Source organism: Rhea pennata, chromosome 5, assembly GCF_028389875.1.
Source record: "Rhea pennata isolate bPtePen1 chromosome 5, bPtePen1.pri, whole genome shotgun sequence".
Lineage (NCBI taxonomy): Eukaryota > Metazoa > Chordata > Aves > Rheiformes > Rheidae > Rhea > Rhea pennata.
The window spans coordinates 67,275,066-67,298,940 of NC_084667.1; the positions used below are offsets into that span (position 1 = coordinate 67,275,066).

The 23,875-nt window shown below is 39.6% G+C and overlaps 1 protein-coding gene across 3 annotated transcripts in view; it reads left to right on the forward strand.

The window, feature by feature from the left end:
• Positions 1 to 23,159, forward strand: part of MAP4K5 (mitogen-activated protein kinase kinase kinase kinase 5) — a 64,679-nt gene extending 41,520 nt beyond the window's left edge. The window contains exons 16-32 of one of the 3 annotated variants that reach the window (XM_062577776.1): positions 2,796 to 2,840; positions 3,759 to 3,801; positions 4,252 to 4,462; positions 5,017 to 5,114; positions 5,270 to 5,311; positions 5,949 to 6,033; positions 6,125 to 6,204; positions 9,986 to 10,046; positions 10,883 to 10,997; positions 11,115 to 11,173; positions 12,293 to 12,396; positions 12,820 to 12,997; positions 14,199 to 14,267; positions 14,961 to 15,053; positions 16,897 to 16,967; positions 17,595 to 17,650; positions 19,567 to 23,159. In XM_062577776.1, coding sequence (XP_062433760.1) covers positions 2,796 to 2,840; positions 3,759 to 3,801; positions 4,252 to 4,462; positions 5,017 to 5,114; positions 5,270 to 5,311; positions 5,949 to 6,033; positions 6,125 to 6,204; positions 9,986 to 10,046; positions 10,883 to 10,997; positions 11,115 to 11,173; positions 12,293 to 12,396; positions 12,820 to 12,997; positions 14,199 to 14,267; positions 14,961 to 15,053; positions 16,897 to 16,967; positions 17,595 to 17,650; positions 19,567 to 19,654 — 1,498 coding nt within the window. In that variant the 3' untranslated portion in view covers positions 19,655 to 23,159. Of the gene's footprint in view, positions 1 to 2,795; positions 2,841 to 3,758; positions 3,802 to 4,251; positions 4,463 to 5,016; positions 5,115 to 5,269; positions 5,312 to 5,948; positions 6,034 to 6,124; positions 6,205 to 9,985; positions 10,047 to 10,882; positions 10,998 to 11,114; positions 11,174 to 12,292; positions 12,397 to 12,819; positions 12,998 to 14,198; positions 14,268 to 14,960; positions 15,054 to 15,815; positions 16,043 to 16,749; positions 16,876 to 16,896; positions 16,968 to 17,594; positions 17,651 to 19,566 lie in introns of those variants that run through there. The other 2 variants (XR_009958627.1, XM_062577777.1) reach the window with 2 other exon arrangements.
• Positions 23,160 to 23,875: the final 716 nt, after the last annotated feature.

Below are 23,875 nucleotides of genomic sequence, written 5' to 3' on the forward strand. Positions count from 1 at the left end.
AAAACATCTTTTATTTTTGTGATTTAATATGAAAATACAGTCTGAAGACAAAATTAAGTTAAGGTGAAAAATCAAAGCGTGAGCCCTGATTCATCTGGGTATTAATGAAATTAAGAGCAATTTTACCAACTGTGCATTCCTCCTCCTGCAGCTGGTTGGATCATTGTCTGGGAGGAGGAATGTTCGTCTCTTTTAGTGATAAGCGATCGTTTATTTTAAACCTGTGTAGCTCCCCAGTTGTAGATGGAAAGTGTTGTGTGCATATATGGACACTGTACTGAAATAAAACAGCCAAAGTCGATTTTCTGAAGCAAAGGGCTGAGTTTGGGATCCCACGTGGGCCCTGCAGTCCTCCTTGAACCACTGCCATCGCGGTGGCAGGCTGTGGCACGGTACGTTCGCAATGCTGAAGTCAGGCCTTTGCAAGTAAGTAAAGGAGAAACCAGTTTTGCAGATTTAGTTTTACTGAGTTCAGTATGACTGCGCGACTACCTCTGCTGTGGGTGTGTGATCAGAGTGGTGCCATCTTTAATACAGTTTTCCGGTGTATTGGGATGAAAGATTTTAGGAAAAGAAATGCTATAACTAATTTCCCCTGGGCTAAAAGCAGGTTGGAGGTAAGGGAGTACAACTGTCTCCAAGCTAGAACTGAATTTAATGTGTGTGGGGCTTCCTTTTGTGGCAAACTGCTGGATCCTGCCTTTAAAAGGCGATCTTTCAATTTGCAGTGAAGAGAAGGGAAGTTTAGTAATACTGACTGGTCCACAGACATAGGGAAAGATGGTGTGTGAGTTAAAATAATTGCTAAGCTAGAAGAGCCTGCTTCCCATCTTTGTTTGGAACTGAGCATCAGACACTAAATTTCTTCGGCTTTTTGGCAGATAAATTCTTGCATAAGCCGTCAGCTGACATCGCAGCCCCCTGGAAAGCTGGCCGGGTCATGCAGATTGCTAGTGTTTGAATCTTTCTAAGTCCAACCTATTTTTCTGTTCTCTCTCATCATAGCAAAAGTTCACGGTGGTTTTCTAGGCCCTGCCTTTCCCTCTCTAGTAGTGACAGCAGCTTCTTGCTTTCCTCGTCCCTTTTTTTGCTCATGTGACCCTGGTGGGCTAAAGCCTTTCGTGTCGGTGCCGAGGTTTCCGCAGGCAGCTGCAGACCGCGGGGTTGAGGAGCGGGGAGGGAGCAAAGCTGGGATTTCTCATCTTTGTATCCTCCCCGGCAAAGTGACCCATTAATCTGATTCTGTCTGTGACATTGTTAAGACTGTACCAGACTGTATTAAAAGCAGAGTGAATGTGGCCTTAGCAAATGTTGCTATAAATCAGTAAATAGACCCAGGTTCAGGAAGCGGCTTTCCTCGCTGAGAGGAGTGCAGCCGTGGGGTTTCTGGATGGTGAATCTGTGCCGCTTACTTGGAAGTGATTTCCAGTTTAGGAAGATAAACAGGAAATGCATAGCTCCTCTGTCCCCAGGAATCCTGCGTAGTGCCAGAGATGCGGAGAAAGGATGTGTGCTCGAGAGGGGCGGGCTTGCTTTTCGCATCCGTTGGCTTGTGTCGGAGTTGTTGCTGGTTGATACATCAGGAATTGCCTCGGTGGAAAGGGGAGCACCAGAAACTGTACCTGAAGATTGAACTTGTTCACAGTTTCTTTTTTGCATGTTAAATGACTCTTCATATGTGTTTTTTGCTTTTGCGGAGGTGGGTTTTGTTGCTGTTTTTTTTTTTTGTTTGTTTGTTTTTTTAACAAATTCCTGTTGACAACTGTCTGCTGCTTTTCCTTTAGCAGGCATAACTTGCAGGGAAATTATATCGTGATCTAAAATTAACTGGATTAGTATTTTTATGATACATTTTTGTTTTTCTATTAGTTATCCCTGCAGTCCCTCTTCACTGGGTGCGTAGTACGTTGGGTAGTGTTGTAGGATGTATTTCTTGGTGGGATGTTGTGGGGTGTCTGCACTACATCTTTGCAGACTGTTTGTCTGCCAGACTTGGATTGCTCCATACTTTTGGACCCTGAAGAAGTTTGTATCTGATTGAAAATTGAGACAACCAACTTTCTGAATTGCCTCTTCCTTCTCACAACTGGGAAGTGCGGAAGCGTAGACTTCACAGTATCCCAGCGGCCTACCAAAGGCATGCTAGCTCCTAAGGTGCAAAGGAATGCATTTTAATGGGTTAAGTATCTGCAGTTCAGACTTTTCTTTTCTGAAGACGTAACTGGAAATTACCATTTTCCAAGATAATATCAGAGGGGTTTTGTTGTTGTTTTAGAGAGAAATTTTCTGTGATCTTGTGATCCTCTAGTCACAATTTCTTTTTTTGACACTCTGGTAGCTTTGAAACAAAAATTCCCACTGCAATGAGAAACAGTTCTGAGTCTTCAGGATATAACACTAAAAGGAGGAAGCTTTCCACTGCCCATTCTTTGTGCAAGCTTTACTCCACTTGGCCCCCACTAGCTCCCTCTATTTTCCTCTTTCTTTTATAATACATACCGTGGTTAGGCATTTCAGCAATATTTAAAAATACCGGGTAGAAAGAATGAAATGTTGGCTGATGATATCTGCACCACTGTGCTTATGTGGAAGAAAACTCAAATGATGGTTTCAGGGGCGAGGGAGTAAATGTACTAAATGGAAAAGGCTTTAACATAGTGGCGAAGAGGGAGGTACCGTGTTTTGAAAAGGGCTGGGAGATGCTTGTTATGAAACGAGATTACATCACTGATTGGTTTGGTTGCACGTGTTGACCTTAGAGCAGAGCTCTTATTTTTTATAAACATTTTACCTAGGGGACTCCTTACAAAGTTTGGCGACGGGAGTGAAGATGTTGAAGAGTGAGTGAACCTCCTTTGTGCACAGTTGTATTTATTCCGTGTGGCTCTCGCGAAGCAGGCAGTGTTCTGGCAAAACCTCTTCCCTTAAAACGCTGCGGGCAGACTTGCTGCTCATAAAAACGAGGGCTAGTTGCATTTAATGGTCTAACGCACGCTTGACTGTTTATCTGATCATCAGGAGAATGTATGCAAAGCAATGCTTGTCCTCGCTTGCTCGCCTCCCTGAGGTTATAGCAGAGTGTATAGGGACGTGACTAAAGCTTTAAAGCAGATTTTGTATCCAGAAGGCAAGGTTAATCTAACAATCATGACTGTGGACGTGCAAATATTGCTGCAGAGCCCCGTTAGGGGATGCACAGCTCCTCTGCCGCTCTCTTTTGTCTCATCCAGAGCAAAAGCTGCAAACTGCGCTGAGTAGTTGGGGTCCTGCTTGTGACCGGCCTGCAGTTCAGTTGCTGTTGAGACTGCTGTTAGATGATGTCCAATAAACTTGTTTTGCCAGTTTGAAAAATTTTGAGAGGCAAGATCTACTGGCTGATCCAGAAATGCAGCATTTTCACTGTGGGGAGGAATTTTTCTAGAAAAACAAGTACAAAAAAAACCAAGTAGTGGAAAAGGGAGCCTTCAGAGGACAAGTCCCTTAACACACACTTATTTCCCAATTTCAAATACCATTCATCACAAATGCTGTCTAACTTCTACATTTATGAAAGAATGACAATTTATGAAAAAACACTTCTAACAAGTATTAATGTGCTTTTTTTTCACTCTTAGGCTTCTAGTTTAACCCTGTTGTGCGTAACTGTGATCAGTCTTTTCTATGCATCTGGCTTGTCCTATTTGCAACCCTTGCGCTCAAGCAGTTGTAGTTAACGTTGCTGGTGTAACTGAGACAACTGCTGCACCTTTTTGTTTCAGATCAACCCTAAAGCGAGCAGGGCCACCTCCACTACCTCCTAAGGTAAGTGACTGAGGTGTTTTAGGTTTTAGGTGGGGAGATACCACTTAGGCAGTCTCTGCAGTGCTTCTGCCTGATGCCCTTAGCAGGCTGTAAATCCTTTTAAATACCATTTGCCAGCAGACTTCATGCAGCATCATGTTTTATGCTGACTTGCATCCTGTGCAGTCTCACTGAGCACTGGGAATTCCTGGCCTTTCTGCTGTCCTTGCTAAAGTGAGTTTTAGGTATTCTCCCTTTGCATGCTGTGTCTCTCTCTGCTGCCGTGACTTTTCCATCAGAGAAGGAATACCTCTCAGATTAGTGTGCTGTCAAATGCCTTTATTCAAATGCTGGTAACTTTTTTTTTTTTCCTTTGTGTAGAAGCAGTCTGTCTTTAATCAAAATCTGTCTTAAGTTTATGCCTCCAGATGCCATTTCCAAATTAATCTTCCTCTCTTTTGTTTGTTGCAGCCAAGAATAAACAGTTACCCCGAGGAAAACCTGCCAGATGATGAGAAGTCTCAGACAATAAAGCATTTTCCTGACTCACAAAACAGAGCCCCGCCAGCTCACAGGAGACAGAGTATTCCTGTTTGTGGGCCTCAGGCTGATTCTTCCCCCATCGGTATGACCAGCAGCATCAGTAGCCCTGGATTGCTTACAGCTAGATACAGCGACCTGGGTAAATGCATTACATTTCCAAAAGGTGACTTGCTTCCTTTAAAAGGAAATCAGTTTGGAGCCCGCTCTGTTTTCAGTAGACAGTTAACTTAATAAAAGCTATTTATACAGTGCAGCTTTCCTTTTTACCTGTGTGCTGGCTCTTACTAGAGCCATGACCCATGGTGGAGACGTTTTTGTCAAAACAAGGACCCTCAGCCAGTCAATACCATCTCTGTTGTGCCTGCAGGAAGAGTGTAAGAATAATGAATGTGCAGGGAAGAGCGTCAGGGAGGACTTTGCCGCAGCTTTGTTCTCAATCCTGTTTGGCCTAGGGAGTATTGGGATAACAGGAATCCTTAATCACTGTGTAGCTTGGCATGCAGAAGGGTGGCCAGCTGTCCTTGAGAAGGTTCAGCTACCTGAGATGTGTGTATGGACATTGAGAGCTCACTAGTCTCTTACTAGACACAAGGGAGAAGAGAGAACAAGGCAACTTTTTTTTTTTTTTTTTTTTTTTTTTTTTTTTTTTTACTGTGTCGGGGTGCTAAAAAGTGTGTATGGGCTTCTTTTCAGGAAATGGAGATGGCATGCTGAAACTCATTGAAGAAAATGTTGAAGGGTCCGGACAAATCCCTCAGCTGCCACGTAAAAAAGAGAAAAAAGATTTTCCTGTAAGTATTGAGACTCTCTGTCTGCTCAGCTGCCTGATTACACTGTCGTGGTAGCTAACTGGTTAAAGTTTCTAAGTATAGGTGAATGGAAGCATAATGTACAGTTTTGTATCAGTGTGTGGGAGGTATTTTATGAGCTTTCTTTCTTCCCACAGAAGCCAGCAATCAATGGTTTACCACCAACACCGAAGGTGCTGGTAAGAGATCTCATTTGCAGTAGGAATTATTGGAAGCCTCTCTCCTGACATCTCTCTTGTGTCAGAAAGCTTATTCTAGAATAAGCTATCAGCTCATCTGATTCCTGCCTATCATAGCTAATTACTTTTCACCCAATTCTTTGAGTACTGTTTCCAAAATCTCTTTTCTAAAAAAACATCCTTTCACCATTCAGTCTGAATGTGAAGAGATGGAGGCTTGACAGTCTCTTTGGGCTGTGCTCTCCAGTGGCATTTTCTGTTTTATAAACAAAAATGGAGAATGGCAGTAGTCATGGGAGAAGGTTTTCTTTTCTTGAATATTTCTGCTTATTTTGCCTTCATATGCCGTTATATAAGCACTTAGTATTGTTCTTGTCTAGTAGGTTCTTAAATTTGTTTATATCATTCTGATCTGCCTTTGCGTTTCTTAATGTATATAAAGTCTATGAAAAGATTTGGAAGGCTGCATTGTAGCTTTGGGGGAAGATGAAATGTTTTGCATCAAAACATTTTAGAGCGAGTTTCTTTATCTGAAGAGAGCAGCAGTGGTACAGGTGTGTGCTAGTTGGCGAACTGCCAGAAGATGAACACTTTATACTGCAAATTTGTTTCAGGTTTCAGTTTTGGTCTCTTTCAGATGGGAGCATGTTTTTCCAAAGTCTTTGATGGTTGCCCTTTGAAGATTAATTGTGCAACATCATGGATACATCCAGATACTAAAGGTAAAGTTGTTTTTCAATGGTATTTCAAACCTACCTGTTGCCACAGTGGTAATGAGCTTTTGAATTAAACAATTTCTCTTAAATTTTTTAGATCAGTACATTATCTTTGGAACTGAAGAAGGCATCTATACTTTGAATTTGAACGAACTTCATGAAGCAACGATGGAACAGGTGACTATTGCTGTATGGAACAGGCAGAATAGGTTAGGCAATATTATGGAACAAAAACGTTTAGCGTTAGGGGTAGATGGCATGCTAGACTTTGTGACATAAACTGATTCACATCAAAGTAAGCATTGAGAGCGCTAAAATTAATAGTCCTGATACTTATGTGAACTTTTTGATCTGGTTATGTGACGCTGCTTCGGAGGAGTTCTGTGGAAAAAACCTCTCTCCTCCCTGGGGACAGCTGATTACTCGCCCTTCTTTGTCCATTTTATCCCCACTAGATGGCATGTTGCTTCTCCACTGGATGTTAACACAGCCCTCAGCCATTGAATGTAGCTGGCACTGTTGATACTAAGAAATACGTATCTGCTTCTGTTTTACCAGGCAGGCTACCTGTTTCCAAAGCCACTTCATACGACCGTGGTGTTGTTAGGGCTGCTCTTTTAGGGCCAGAAGTAGCAAAGCGTCCTTGCAGAGGTAGTGTTGGCAGATGCTGATAATGAGATGTGTATCTGTAGGTTTCCACAGCAGTTCACAAAGGCATTTCAGGCCTCAGACAAGACATGGCACAGGTCAGAACCAGCGCTGACCGGGTGGGCATGTCTGTGACTAATAGCAAGAGAAAGATGATTCCACTTAGAGGGAACTACAGAGATTAAGCACAAATCTGTGCTTAAGAGGAAGTGTATGGAGCAGTGGAAAAAAGTCCTCTGTCCCTAGGAGCACCATGCTAGAGGAGCAGAAAGCTAGAGAGGAGCATAGGAGAAGGGGAAGGTGTGGCACTGGGCTGGAGTCTAGCAAGGAGAAAAGTGAGAGAAGGGCTTGATGGTGAGAATTGGAAGTTTGAATTTCATACAGTGAGAGGATCTTTTCAAGGTAAGAGATACAAGAGTGCACCCAAATATGGTAGAGAGTAGAACAGGAATTTGATTATCTTTTTATAGCCTCAGCAGGTATGAGGAACAACAACTTACTTTTCTAACAAACTTCTTAAAAAAAAAAAAAAAAAAGAAAAGAAAAGAAAGAAAGAAAAAAGAAAAAAGAAATGGTGGTGACTGCTATTGGAATCCCCTTGTTCTTACCTTAATGTTCTCTTTGCTCAGTTAGTCAGACGAAAGTCTTTAATCTTTCCTTGCATATTTTCCTAATTTATTTTATGTCGTGTTCTTCTCTGGACTCTTCCAGACCCTTTTGTACATCCTTTTAAAGGTTAGATGTCCCGGTAGTGGGCAGAGAGAAGTTATTAGCATCCTACTTATGACATTTAATGAATCCCAGAATTAGTTTCCTTTCTGTGACAGCATCCTCAGCTGGCAGAAGTCACAGTGTGTGAGCCACAATGATCCCCAGAGGCTTTACAGCTGCTTTGCTTCTGCCCTGCCAGTTTTTCCCCTTTGTATTTGTACTTTTTTTTTTTAATTTCTCACCACTAAACTCCATTATTGACTTTTTTGAACTATTTCTCCGATTTTTATTTCTGATCCTATCCTCCAATGTGCTTGCAGTCTCTCCAAGGTTAATATCATCTGCTGATTTCATACGTATGCTTTTATTGTATTACTAGTTTTTCAGTGAAAACTGAATAGAACCTCAGGCTTCTTTTTGTCCTACTAAATGACAAACTACTGACAGATACTCTGTTTTTATGTCCAACTGGTTCTGTGTTTTCTTTCTGTAATTTGATCTACTCCAGATTTTCTTATTTTGCATATGGAAATGGCAGATGGGAAAAGATCTTTCATATTTGTATCATGTCTTAGTATTCCACTGCACCCAGCAGAGCAGTTCTCTGTTAAAGAAAGAAATTCATATCTTCAAATACCACTTGTTCTGCACAAGTCCATGCTAGGTACTCTTAGTTGTTACCCCTTGCTAATTAAAAGTTGTGTGGCTTGTTCCTGTGCTACACTAGATGTCCAGAGTCAGTCTGTCAGACTTCGGGAGTTCCCCAGGCCCTTTTTGCTCAGTGTAGGTACTCAGTTTGCCCTTCTTGGGGTCCATGTTTGCCCTCCATCAGTCCATTACTGAAAGTTTGGTTTGAGCCAGTTTTTAAGTACTACAAAAGTAACTTTATTGAGACCTGCTGTCCTGAGTACATCTAATTGGAATAGTATTTAACATATTCTTTATTAGTTCTCACGCAAGTTCTTATCACATGCTGTTAACTAGGTTAATCATGTAGCCGAGAGGAATCTCTTTTCCTGTCAAGCAGCAGACCTCCTTTTGTCTTCCCAGTTAACACATTTATGGAGTGTATTTTGTTGTTTGTGATTTGATTTGCATCTTAACCTGTCTCATGTTCCTTCCTTCAGGCTTATCCTGTGGTTGCATTGTCATCCTCAGCATCGTGTCTTGTTTCCATTTGCTGTATTACTTGTTTGTGACATTTAAGGCATGAGGGGGAAAGAAATATTTGCCCGTCTTGTGGTGGCTGGGAGAGTGTTCCCTCATTCCCTGTCTCTTCCAGTGCAAGAATGTGAGGGCATCCAGCGAAGCTAGTGCGAGCCAAATGGAGTATAAGCAGTGGGGAACTGACCTGGAGCTTTTTGCTATGGGGAGTTGTGAATGTCAGAAGTTACATAAATTCAGAAGGGCAACAGGACAGTTTTATGGAAGATAAATCTTTGACACTCACTAAATACATAGAAACCACAACTGATTCAGCAGGTTTCTTAGCTGAAGGCAGCTGGAGCCTAGCAGAGCATCAGAGGCAGTATCATATGCGTTTTTTCCTGTTCTCACCATTCTTTTGGAGAAACTATATCACCTGTGGTGACTGTTGGGAATAGGTATTAGGTTAGATGAACGTGTGGTTGAACAAGTACAGCTATTCTGTTGTAGAGCCTTGATTCAATGGTCTCGGTCTTTTGCTGTGTTTTGCAATAACTTTCCTTTGCAATAACACAGACAAATCTGCTGTTGTCATCTTTTCAATATCTTCATTTAGATACAACTCATTCCTATGAAATTCTTATTAGAACTGTTTCTCATGGGAGGACCTTACCTATGAATATAGGTATATATTCATATATATTCAATATATTCAGTCTTTTTTATGCTACCCATGTCCTTAGTCTGCTATTCTTATTCCTTTCTTTGCTGAGACTCCTGAATGCTGTCATTTTGCAGTTACTTTTATCCAAATTACCTCCCTCCATCAGATTGTCAAGAGGTTTTCCTTACCTTTAAAATATTTCTAAATCTAGACTAGCTGCCCCTTGAGTAACTTCTTCCCTCTTCTGAAACAAAAATATGTCCCAGTGTCTTCCATGAGCTCTCGTCACATAGCAGTATAATAACAAAAATAGCCAGGTAGGTAAGTCCCACAAAATACAGAATTGGCTTGGAACATACCAGTGCTTCTCCCTGTGCCTTCCCCATATCCACCCCACCCCGCATTTACATGAAATTTAAGTAGGCTGCTGTAATATCATTGTTTTCTTTTCGCTGTCTGTCACTCCAGAGCAAGCTGTATTTTTCTATATGTGGTATTCCAGGAGTGCCATTTGTCGCACTTCAGCTCTGTGCTGCTGATTTAAGAACTAAAGGAAATTTGAAGTTTGAAAGTTTTAGCAGTAGAAGAGAGAAGGAATGAAAACTGATTTAGACAGGAAAAAAAGCTAAGAGTCCAAGAGAGTGAATTACAGCAAGGAATATTGTTGCCCCCGGGACTTTCTCCAGTTTCAATCCCTGTGGGAATGGTGACAGAGGTGGAGCAGACAGAGAAAACCAGGGTTAATAATTCCTATATGTTTCTATTAATGGAAATATTTTCTTTCTTCAGCTGTTTCCTCGAAAGTGCACCTGGTTATATGTTATCAATAACACCTTAATGTCATTGTCAGGTATGTATAAACAGAGCAAAAGTTAATAAAATAGTGAGAAACCTTTAAAGCCATCATTCAGTACAATATATTTTTTTTCTTTGGGCATAATTTAGATCAGATTGTGCTGAAAGAAAGAGTTGTGTGTTGTTCCTTGTGTTTGTGTAGACAGTCTAACTTCTAGGGTGCTTTAACTCAAAAGATTTTCATAAATAAGACCAGAAGTTTATAGGTGGACCTTAACAAGTGGTAAATGCAGTTGTCTGCAGTGCCTGATGGCATCTCTGATATGAACCAGATTCAGAAAATAAACCCAATTTAAGACAAAAACTATCTCAAGGTAAAGGAGAATGAGGTTGCTATAAGATACTACTAATACATCAGATTGACTGTTTTGAAAATTTTTTTTTTCTGAATTGTCCTGAAATTAGGAGGGTCTACACAGGAAACAGATGAAAAGGATAATAAGACATTCAGACTAATTGTAGGATTGTGCTTTTAAACGTACAGCTTTTTGTGCAATACCACTTTAATTGATATATAGACAAAGAGAATGTGCCTTGATATGATTAAGAGTCATCGTATAGTTACAGCCTTCTAAAATTGTGTATGTAAAACTAATTTTCAGAGCATCTTTAATGTTATTGAAATGAACTCTTGAGTTGAATGCCATGTCTTCTCCATATGCATTATTTTTGTTGTCTTGTTTTATCTCTCTTCATAATTGGACTTGAAATATCTGACGCATGTGGTTCATTTTCCTAGAAGGTAATTTTATATACATACATTTTTCTAAAATGTACTCTTCTCTCTTGTGCATGTGTGTGTGGAATCAATTGTGCTTTTCTTTCTTACAGGGAAAACGTTCCAGCTCTACTCCCATAATTTAATAGCTTTGTTTGAACAAGCCAAAAAAACAGGATTAGCTGCTCATATTCAAACTCATAGGTTTCCTGACAAAATCTTACCAAGGTACAGAGGCAATGTCTAACAAGTGAAAATTTCCTTAAATACTTCGTATGCTGTTGAGTAGTAGTATAAAAGGCCCTCTGCGTGAATGGCTGATGCATTTTTTAACTGTTATTCCAGGAAGTTTGCCTTAACAACGAAGATTCCTGATACAAAAGGATGCCACAAATGCTGTATAGGTGAGTATACAGTATTCAGGTTTACAATGTTTTCCAGGCCTTTGTTGTTGGACCTGGCATGTCTTAAACTCATTTCCTTTTAATTGACTTACAGTTAGTTTATTGTTCAGAAAACAGTATGACCACTTTATATCTTAACGCTGCACCTAATTAGTATACGGTTTTCCTTCTAATTAATGCAGGGGGTCTTTATACTCTTCAGTGGAAATGATACACAAGTATTCTTCATATCAGCTCTTAACTAGAAATGTTGCCATCTAGAGCAAGACTCTGAAAGGAAACCCCGGAGAATGCCAGTAGAGTGCAGCTGACGTGTTGCACATTCCCTCTGAGAGCTGCCAAGGACGGGAGTCGAGCTCTCCATGAATAAGTTGATGTTTAGGATTGCTGGCTTCAGCCTGCCACATAAGCCAGCTAGTTACTGTGACATGCAGACAGCGTGCAAACGTACCATTTGTCACAGAATCCCAGACTTGTTGCACACACACAAATACCCTTTCTGGTTTGTTAGTTTGGCTCAAGCTTTGACCAAAATCCAACTTTTAGGGAGGCTAACTTGAAAAGTATTTTTTCCACAAAGAAGTGCAGGGCACAATAAAAATGATGACAGCCTGGGGAGGACTGAAGCCATCATTCAAGTTCTAAGTGCCTGCAAAAAAAGTCCTAGTGCTTGTGAAGTAATAGATTTGTCTTTGGCACCACTGAAATTGTATCTTTGTGCTCTTAAAAATGCCTAAACAGAGTACAAAATACGTAGCTGTACGCTTGGATAGCCTGTGTCTACAGGAGGCATGTTTGCAACTGATTCCTGAAGTCAGGCTTACCCTGGACCTTTCATTCCCCCATCTGCTGCAGCCCCAGGAAGAAGGCTTTACAGCTTTTATGGCAGAAATGCTTGTTGTTATTAAGTATACAGATAATTGAGTTTATTTGGAATGTTGCACAATAATAATCACTAAGGATATTTGAACACTATGCCAGAAAACAATTGTTAGTGTGAAAATGATAGTATTTCTTAAATGTTTTGTAAAAATAGCTGCATTTTTTTAGTTTGACTTTATGTATGCATTGAACTTTCTGGACTTAAAAAGGTTTTGTTTATTTGCTTGTTTTATATAGTAAGAAATCCATACACAGGACATAAGTATCTGTGTGGGGCACTGCAATCTGGAATTGTTCTTCTACAGTGGTATGAGCCAATGCAGAAATTCATGTTAATAAAGGTAAATGTTGTATTTCAGTTTACAACGTTTAATTTTGCTCATCCCTCTTTTCTGCCCCAAAATCTTAATCATTATACTGTTGTTAAAATAACCCTTCTAGAATTTGTAATGGAAAGTACATCCTAGTCTAATCTTATTTGTGGGTTTCTGGGCACTTAAAAATCTGATTTGACACACTTTGACTAAGAAAATCCAATGACTGAAGCCAAATGAAGTGTTGGATCGAGCCCAATACTAGCAATAATGGGCTTCTACCATAACCCTCTGAACAACATAATGTTGCTCACAGCTCACGCTGTCTTAACAGTGGATTCTTAGTAGCCATGAAAAACTCTTCTGTATCTTTTTGTGAATGTTATTTTAAGCTTCTTATTTTCAAGACAGAAGGAAATGCTACAAATGCCTTAATTTTCTTTTTTCCAGCACTTTGATTTTCCTTTGCCAAGTCCTTTGAATGTTTTTGAAATGCTAGTGATACCAGAGCAGGAGTACCCGATGGTCTGTGTAGCTATCAGTAAGGGTACGGAACCAAATCAAGTAGTTCAGTTTGAGACAATCAACTTGAACTCTGCATCTTCGTGGTTTACAGAAATTGGTGCAGGTAAGACTTTGTTGATCTGTCTTGCATCTTTAGTGTCTGGTAACTACTGAATCTTTTCCTCAGAAGTTATTTGGAAACCCTTTATTCTAGGCAAAAATGATGCGATTTCTCTACTGAAAGCATATGAAACACAGGAGATTCCATCTGAACATAAGAAAAGCCTTTTTCACTGTGAGAGCAGTTGAACATTGGAGCAGGTTGCCCAGACTGGTTGCAGTCTCCATTCAAAATCCAACTGGACATAGTCCTGGGCAACCTGCTGTAGGTGACCTGTTTGAGCAAGGAGACCAGACAGTCTCCAGAGGTCTCTTCCAGCACCAACCATTTTGTGATTCGGTGTTACTGAACCTGATCCCAAGTTCTTCTTGTGATGATCTGCCAACTTCAGTGTAAACTGTCTTAAAAGACTTCATTTTTAGACTTGATTTTAATTTAAATTAAAAACACTTAAATAGTATTGCAGACCCTAATGACAGAGTTTTTACCATTTGTAGCTGCATACTGTTTTCTTCTAACTGGGGTCAGTCTCACTGCTCTTTCCCCTTCTCTCTTGTATAAAGCCTTATATTAGTTAGTCAGCCTCACATCATCTCAGTCCTCCAGCCCTTGGTGGGGGCTTGTCATCTTCAGTTGGTTATTAATAAGTAGAAGATTTTGTTACATCTTCAAAAGCTATTTGATATCTTCCAGATGCTTTTCTCTGCTGGCTTTGATAGATACTTTTTTTCACATTAAAATACTGCTTTTCAGCAGCTGTATGGAGAACTTAATTAAAACTATGAAAAATATTAAATTCTAATTTCATATCAGCACAATAATCTTTCCAGACATGAGTTTATGGGAAAAGAGGGTTGATATTTTTTAATTCCCTTGATGTTCCTTTTGTTCATTATTGGGCCTTTTCATGAAGAAAACAGACTTGCCATGCTAAACTGTAACTTAAAATGTATTTTATGCTGATAAGCAGTATCGCTTTCATATTAAATACATGCTTTGAGCTGATCAGCTTGTCCTTAGGCCCTGTTTTGCTCCCATAGCATTCTGGGATCCTGCAGCCTTAGTAAAAGAATAACAAATATTGCAATGGCAAAAGGTTTGTAACATACTGAAAAGCCTTTAGCAACTGGAGAGAGGCTGACAGGAGGGGATGTAGCGTAGTCTTACGTTGTGATGTAATGTATTTTGTTTTCATTTTCACAAGGCAATCAGCAGTTAGATGCCATTCATGTAACACAGCTGGAAAGAGACACCGTATTAGTCTGTCTGGACAGTAAGTAACGTGTATCTGTTGGGCAACTTAACTACACCTTGTGCAAAATGTATTTTGCCACAATTGTTGATTTTTAATGCTCCTGTAAGTTAATCTTTCTCTCTTCATTACTAATTTGTGTTGGAATGTTTCCTAATAGATACCATTCAGATAAGTGATCTTTTCACTTTGACTCTTGTGATTCCACTTCCCTTCTTCATATGTGTATATTCTTCTTCTTTTTCCTATTTTCTTCTCCTTTCAAAATGAAATCTGTAATGCAGCATTATAGATGAAAATTCAAATATATGCAAATCAGAAAAATTTTAAACTTATCTGGAAAACCTGGCACTTTCCTTTTGCATGTGCTTAGCAGGATAGATAGTTACCACTACATCATGCATAGTAACAATAATTCATATGCATCAGAAGTTAGTATCTCAATGGGAACTTTGCAATAACTTAACCTACCTAAATTTCAGCCTCTATATTGTGTTCATATAAGTTTTCTGCACTAAGTTTGTTATTTCTAGGAAGGCTGTCAATAAAGTCTAAAACCATACAGAAATCTGTAAGATGGTTTCTGTCCGTCTTTGAGAGAAGAATGCTCATTTTTTTTGTGCTTGAAGGTTGAAGTTAGTATTTCATACTTAGATCCACCTGTAATCTTCTTCAGTAATGGGTTTTAATACTTGATTTTCTGTTTTTCTTGAGAATTTGTGAAAATTGTGAATTTACAAGGGAAGCTGAAGTCAAGCAAGAAGTTGGCCTCTGAGCTGAGCTTTGATTTCTGCATTGAATCAGTGGGTAAGTGATTTTATTCTGTGCTGGTTCTCAAGAACCGAGAACTTGAAATGATGACTTTTGAAGGGGTTTTAATGGATTGATCTAGTGTACTCCTTGGGACCTGACCCTGTAAAGTGCTTGCTCTAGGATATTGTGGGCTGTGTCCTTGTCGCCACTGACATGCTTAAGAAGATAAGCCAGTTGCTAGGCAGTATGTTTCTGACTGCGCATGTTTCCAGCTGGTATCATTTCTGTCTTTTAAAAATAAGTTGTATCATGATCTGATTGAAAAATGTTGATTGTTCCTGGTCATTTTTGTAGCACTGGGAAGAATCTTGGAAAAAAAAAATCTGTTAGTAATGTGTTCATTTGCATCAATCTTCTAAAAGCTAAGGTTTTATATAAAGTGATAGCATATCCATTTTTTTAATAATAAGGGTAATAGTATTTGAATCTAATTCTTAATAGAACACAGCAGCCTTGCTCCTGCATTGTTGCATTGTAATTATCAAGCAAGTATTTCTGCTATAAAAAGCTATAAAAATCAGAAGTATCTGGTTAACATACATTAAAGAATTCTGAATTTCAGGACCTGAGCTTCTTTCCAGAACCAAAATGAGTAATAGAAAGCCAACTCATTTTTGTTAGCATTTCTGTACAATTTAGACGTCAGGGTTCCTCAGGCATCTTCCCTTTAACAGAAGATTCTTGACATAGGTATTTTGTACTTTAACAGCAGCTGCTAAAGCAATGCATACACTTACATACAGAAACTCTATTTAGATATGTCAGAACCATCCTGAAGGAAGAATGATATTTTTAATCAAGCCTGTGACTCTTCTCTAAATTGACACATGTTCTCATTACCTGCTTTACTTCTATCCTACAATATCTCCTGCTGACACATACATAACATGACTCAGCCACTACCTTTTCCTTGAACTCTGAAGGAATTCATAGACAGAAGGATTTATTCTAAAGTCTTTACTTACCAGCTGACCTGGAATAATGTGAGTAGTTCTTTATACTCCAGGTAGGCCCTTGGGATTTCAGAGTATTAAAGAATTCTCTGGTGTCTGATTGCAGGGTAGAGTGAGGGGTAACAGGTAAAGATTAATCTAAATGTAGAGGAAAAAGCAGTTGTGAAAGACATTGCTCTTGGTATTCTGTTAAATATCTTTGTTTTGTGTATTTAGGGTATAGCTAATACTGAGCAGATAAAAAATGTGACTGTGAGGAATAACAAAGGAAAACAAGTGGGATCTCAGAAAATAGACACATTTATTTTATACATGAACTATGTAACACTGCTTAAAGAATAACGGGTTCTTCATCCATTATTTGAAACAATCTGGTAATTAAATCTTTCAGAGCTGGTAGCTTTCTGTGTTCTCTCTTTGGTCCTGAATGGAAGACTCCTCCCATTCTTCATACTCATGTCTATTTTGAAGTAAATATAATTAAAATGATCTGTAATTTCCAGTGACCTGCTGAGTTTTGACTGGCAGCATATTTAACCACTTCCTGGTGTTTTCTCCAAAGTCAAATCATTAGGAAAAAACCCCTGGGGAATAGAAGTGTAAGGGAGTAAAGGAAAAAACAGAAATGCCTATCTTTTCTTGGCAAAGAGAGAATGTCTGAGTGGTATGCTTTCAACTGGATTGTAAATAGTGTGTCTCTGATCCAAATAGTAATTTCAGACTAGTTTTTTTTACAGTGATTTCAGAGTTTCGGTCTTCTGCCAGGAGTCCAAGTCTCACTATGTATTTTCTCCACATGCTTCCCGTTGTCGCTACTGGAAACTCAGATTTCCCTGGTTCAAACAAGCTATGGTTGGGTCTGATTTTATGTTTCTGCTCTGCAGTGTGCCTTCAAGACAGTGTGCTGGCCTTCTGGAAGCACGGCATGCAGGGCAAAAGCTTTAAGTCAGATGAAGTAAGTAACCTCTGAGTCTTTCCAAGTTTAGTTTCTCCCTGGTCCTCATCTACCAGTTGATCCTGATGGGCTCCTCTAGCTGCTTCCCTGATGACAGTGCTTATGCTTCTTGTCGTCACTGTTTTAGCTCACTGGGTTCTTTCTCTGACTTGCTGCCGTGTATTGCTCTTGGTAAAGCTCACACACGTGCTTTTACCGACACCACTTCCAGCATACAGTTTAGAGACACTTAGACTGGTTCTACATAGTCAGTGCAGACCTAGTACGAGCTGCATTTGGGTTTTGGCTCTCTGAAAAACTCTAGTTGGCAGCATCCCTTTAACTCTGCATGAAGCTGCAGGGGAGAGACGGTCTCTCTGCTGACAAAGATTTGCACAAAATATTCCAAATGTTCTACTAACAAATCCTCTAGATTGATAACTATCTACTGTACATATTTTTTTAAAAAAATAAGTCTTATTTTGTGAAATTTAACTTAGTGTTGATTTTTCTGATTCAGCCCTGTAGTTTGCACTAAATGATATTTGAATTTTTGAAAAGACTGATCAGTTTTTTTTCCTTCCAACTCAGACCTATATGTCTCATTTTACCACTGAATTGGGCCTTAATGTCTCAATTTTTCTACAGGTTACCCAGGAGATATCAGATGAAACCAGGGTTTTCCGCTTACTGGGATCAGATAGGTAATCACCTTGAAGAAACATAAACCTTCTATTTTCTCTAAACAAGCTTTCTACCTACCAGCTGAAATTCTGTTCTGGCCTACCACAAACCCATCTGTAGGCAGTCCTGTGGGAGGTAGTGACAGTTTCCTGCCTGCAATACTCAAAAATTTAATTAGTGATTGTATCCAAATCCAAAATGATTTCTAAAGGGCCCTGTGGCCTCCCCCACTTTCTACTGCAGAGATGGAACTGAACAAAAACACAGTGTATAGGAAAAAATCTCCAGGGAGAGATGGCAGCCTTTTTTGGCAGATGGTAAGCATGGTACCCAATGTACTTCTGGAAAGGCTTCTGGATTGGGTGAACTGGCATCACCGTGGCAGCTAATTACTTAAATTGTCAATACTCTGAGCCTTGAGGCAAGGAAATCCATTGTATCCCAGCAGTGCAGAGGATATATTCTACTATTGCAAGAATAAGCTTCTGTTGAAGTCCCTTGCTGTACAAATGCTGTTTGTATTAGTCCAGACGTGTGGTGTATCATCACTGAATCTTTCTTGCATACTAGAATTGATACCTTTAAATAGCTCATATTTCTATGTTGTGCTGATGAACACAGAAGTGTCCTAAATACACAGAGTGATGGAAAGCAGTGTCTCATCTAGTTCACCTCCACTTTTATTAAAAAAAAAAAAAAAAAAAAAAGCATATCTTGAGTAGCACTTTTTGGGGTGGGAAAGAAGGTTGAAGTCCTTTCAATAAGTTTAGTTCTGTGAGAAAACATTTTCTTCCTTTCTGATCTCATTCAGCCGGTTTTGCCAGATTCTTCATTTTGTATTTCTACATCACTGTACAAGCGGAGCAGGAGTCTTTTCTACTATGTGCCTGTGAGCAAGATGTGGCAACACCTTTTTGACTTGAATCACTTAAGAATTACTGAGTTGTAGAAGTGAAGATCAGGGACAGAAGCTGTTAGGAGAGAGAATTCATTTGAAAACTCTTTGGGGAACGTGACATGGGAGATCAGTGTGTGAAATACTAACCCTGAGATAGGCTCCTTTGAGATACCCAACTGCTAGGGTTAAAACAGCAGATTTGGCTTATTTGAAAAGTATGTGGAAAACAAAAAGCAGAGGGAAGCCTAATACTAAAAATCACAGGATATAGTCTTAGGGACTGGTGCAGAGAAGTGCAGGCAGGCACTAAAAGACTGGAAAGGAGAGGGGAGGTCAAAGGCCCGACCGTGCTAGCTGATAAGAGGACGTTCTGCTTGTCGGGGTTCGGCATGAAAGAGGTGTGTAGGACACAGCTGTCAGTGTGCTGAGATGGCGAGAGCCAAGTTTTCCAGAGGAACCGACAGGAATGCTATCCAGCAGGATAAAACTGACGTGGGTTCAGTACTCTCTATGAAGCCATCGAGGGATAAATACTTTGAAGGGAGAAGAAGAGTTTAAGTTAGTGGCTGATATTTATCACAAAACATAGGAGGTATAAACACATTCAGGCTGCAGATGATAAGGGGGTTGCATCTCCTCACAACACTGTGGTTCCAAGATAACTTCCCAGTAGAAGTACAGGATATAACTTATTGCAGGGTGGAGTATACCGGTTTGGAGGCAGTTCGTAACACATTGCACGTGCTGTGGTTGCAGGTGGCAGAGTCTGGTTGAGGAGACCCCTTGTAGTTCCCTGTTCCTTGTAAAGGATGTTTTAGCATCTTTATCAGAAGTGTTGATACACAGAATGGAAAACGAGGTGACTGATTTAAAGAATAAAATACCCAAGATATTTAGGAGAACTGGTATCTCTTCCATCTTTATACAGCGATATCGCTGTGAGCGATAAGTTTGTTCTTCCTTGGTGGTAGCAGTTAAACCGCGTGCTTCATATTTTGCCACTGACCATTTTGGTTTTTGTTTGTGTTTTGCTTACAGGGTGGTAGTGTTAGAAAGCAGGCCGACAGAAAACCCGACTGCACACAGCAATCTCTACATCCTGGCTGGACATGAAAATAGTTACTAAGCAACAGTAACCCAACGCAAATAACAGAATGAATTCACCACATCAGGAAAAAAGAAGCATTAGAAAACTTTATACAAGCTGGACTATGACTTCCTGTTTCTTTCTCTCTCTCTCTCTCTCTCTCTCTCTCTCTCTTTTTTTTTTTTTTTTTTTTGGACACCTAAAGGATCTTGTTCTAGGTAGAATTCAGTACATTTTTGCAGCTGGGAACAGCTGGTTCTGTCTCTTGCCACTGTGTGGTTGGTTATATCAAGTTTGCTTAATAAAAGCTATGAGATAAATAGTCCTTTACTCATTAGTCATAGGGAAACAGAGCCTTTAAAATAACGTTATGCTGTAAAGGTGCCATAAACTGTTAAATATTTTACTTCCCTTGGCTTTTCCTTGTATTCTGTAGATATAGAGTGCTGGCTGTTTCCCTGTTTTATACTGAGTCTTATTCTTTAAAACAAAAATGATTTGTGTAGGAAGTGAAAGTATCTGCAAAGCTTTTTGGTTTTAAATCTGCCATTCAGTATGGCTTTGTATAATAGACTATTTAATCCTTATTTATTAATCTGCTGCTAGAATGGTGTAATGTATCTAACTTTTAGCAAAGGAAGGTTGCAGAGCAGCTTACAATTTTTTTTTTTTTTTTTTTTTACAATTGTATAAAGATTTGATTATTCTTTTTTTCTTGTAGAGATGTAGTGCATTCTTGAGGGGTATGCTACAATGTTGGTTGATCTTGTAAAAATGCAGTTTTGTACAACAAAGTATTTTGTATTGATTTTGCCTGCAGAATTGCCATAAAAGGGATTTTCTTATTTACTAGATGTAGGGTGTGTGTACACAAAATATAATATTGATATCAAACATGTTGCTAATGGATGAGTGTGTACAATATACGTGTGTGTGTGTTTGTGTGCATGTGTGGTAAGTTGACCGGCAGTGTGTATTTTTTTTTATATATATATTTATATATATATAAAAATGTACAAAATATATATGCTTTATTTTCATAAATTAGGGATAAGCCTTGTGACATGAAATGGAAATACACACAGATTGTACCTGGTCATCCTTAATGAATGAAAGTATCATGTATCAAACTGCCCATGACGTATAGTTTATTTATACTATTCCAGAGGGGAGCCTATAGGATAACTGAGCTTTCTAGCTTTTTGTTTATACAGTTATCCAGCTGTTGTCAGTCAGACTGTTATTTGTGGATAGGTATTTCCCCAACCGTGTAGTATAAATAAATATGATAAGAACCTAGTATTCTATAATAAAGCTTTAGATCACTTCTTCCCTTTCCCTATCTTTGGTTTGTCATCTGCATTTTTCTTTCTCTTTTATCTCTCCATTAAAGAGTCACATTGGTCTCTTGTCTTCCTCATTAATTAAAATTCTTGAGGTACCATTAAATATGAATATAGTCTGACTACAGGATAGGGTATGGTTTTACTACCTCACACTAACCTGCAAGCTTTGATGCAAGTAAACCCAGTCTATAGGCGGATACAGTAGCAGTTCATTAACATTCGAATGGAGGCTTTTTTAAATGAAATCCTACTGTGTACTGCCATCCGATTCAATTTCTGTGATCTGCTACCCTAAGAAAAACAGGTTAGAAGCTTCACAAGTCATTTTAATAAAGCAGTAAAGGTAAGTGTGTTAGAATGGCTTGCCCCGACTTGAGGCTCTGCTGACACAGTTAGCAGAATCTGAGTGGTCTGATCTTAGCTTTGCAATGTGAAGAATGGAGAGCTGGGTTGTCTGCTTAGGCATCAGACTACTTGATTCATAATTTAACATTGATGGAATTAACTCAGCACACATGATGAATCAGTAATGTCGTTTTGTTACTAGGTACAGCTGGAGTTTTATGTTGTTCTGAAGGTCTGGAAGGAAAACAAGACCTGCACACAATTTAGCATTTTGTCCACTTAGCACTGTCATTCAGAACTAATTTTTGTTTTAAAGAATTTGAGGGAAAGGAGTCTGTTGTAGGAGGAAGTCCATTATTTCAGCTTCTAAATCTGACTTCTTTCTTGAAGTAATTCTCAAGTTGTTCCATAACTGGATAGCAAAAGACTGTGGCTGTTTAGTTTGAGTCCATCCTTTATAGTGAGTGAGGCTATCAGGAAAAAAAAAAATGTTTGCATGCATTTTTCAGCTACGTGTTTGATAAAGAACAATTTTGGCTAAGAGATTTCTGATTTGATTTTTCTTTGTTATGGAAATATTTTAACGGGTGCTGTTATCGAAGAGTCTTTTATTACCCATGCGTGATTTTGGCTAGAGTAAGTGGCTTCACTTGAGGTTAGCATTACATGGCATTTAACTGTTCCCTAGTACTGAAATTACTTCTGCCATAGGCAACGGTGATTAGTGACTAACCGTAAAAAGGTATAACACCTACACTACCATGACTTTAAAACAAAAATGAAGACAAAAGTAAAGCATGATGTTGAGGTTCTAGAGCAAACATTTTCACATAATTTACCTCATTCACTGCAGAAGGAAATTTTGGCTTCATCTTTGAAAACACAGTGCCTAAAAGACTAGAGAAATCTGTAAATAAAATATGAGTATTTATGGGGAATAACTGGAGTAAATAACTATTAGGTCATTACACTGTCATGGAACAAATAAGTATTTTTCTTTGAATGACATGAATGACTGGGGGTTTGCTGAATCATAAAAATGAATCTGGGAAAGTCCTCATTTAATCAAACCTCCTTTTTTAACTGTTAAAGCATTTCTAGTGTTATGTTCTGAAATGCTTTGTCCAGTCTGGCTTAATAGACTAATGCGATTTCTGACACGATCTGCAGGATACTATTTCCTAGTGTAAAACTTCGCCTTCCTCTCTTAGTGGAGCATGGCATAACTGATTTGCATGTTTCATAGCTAAACCAGCCAGTCTCAGTGGGTGACTCTGACTAGTATGTTTTGTATCTCTTAGACTGTTTAAGTTAGTTTGGTATTGTCTGTATCTTTGTATGTGTTTGTGACATTTCAGCCAGGGTTGAGAAAAGCGTGGAGTGCGATTTTAATAAAGCAAAGACTTGTTCACTCTCTCCTTACTCTTTTGGCAGATACCAGAGTATTAGTTGTTTGATACACAAGGTTCATAGATTGAACTTGAAAGCCTTAAAAGAGGCTCCCGTGTTCTTTGAAGTGTGAGCAGTATTTGAAGAGCAGCCTGTAGATTAGTCTCTTGATTTCCTAACCAAATTCATTGTAACTGAGAAATACAACTGTAATTGTGGTGACAACTGATTAAAAGATGAAAGGTACAACGCATCAGTGAGCTGCTGTCTCAGGGTGGGGAGGGAGGAGTAAAAACTGGGAGACTTTCTGAAATGTACTTTTTACCTTGCTTAGTCATTCAATTGTAACTGAGATTCTTAACTGCACTTGTTCCAGTTTGTGCAACTAGGCTTTGTTCTACTTAAATTTCTGTTGTGGTTCATTTCAGCCTATGCCAAATAAACTATGCTTTATTTGATACCTAGATGGTGTTCTAGACTTGCTGGGAACAATATCTTATTGGAGAGATCTCGAAGGAAGTCAGCTGATCTGTGGGTCATCCTATGGCATCCAGCGGCAGGGCCAGTCTTCTCATTGCTACGCATTGGCTGGGAATCACAAGACATATGCCATATACACTGGCTAGATTAGAGGGAAGGGAGGTCTGGGGACAGCTCTGAGGTAAGAAGTCAGAGTGGCTGTGGCAGCCTTAGGCTCTCTCCAGCTTTGTATTACCCAGTACTCTCTTCCAGGCCGGCTGCTAGTCATACAGAGCTACCACTGAGCCATTTTTGAGTTGTCTAGCTCAAAACCCAGGGTTTTTGAGGTTGGCTACCTTGTGCCCAGTGCATTTGTTGCATAGCAAGGAGGGCAGCGGTCTCTAAAGGAGAATTGCTTGTAATGGGAAATCACAAGCAAGAGCATTCGGCGCACAAGCCTGGAGCAGGATCTGGGGTTGTTTATACGCATGTGCCTTTGGACAAGGCAAAGAGCCACCAGTAAATGAGTAGGTACAGGAAAACAGTCGTCCTCTGCCCAAAGGTTGTTCGCACTGTGGGCGAACCTCAGCATCAGCCTGTCTGGGGAAGGACTTTGAATCGGGGGCTGACCTGCTATTTGGCCTCTCCCACAGTGGCGTAGCCCTTGGACCCCTGCGGAGCTCCTCAGCGGCCGTCCGCAGAGTCGGCTCGCGGCGTCCGC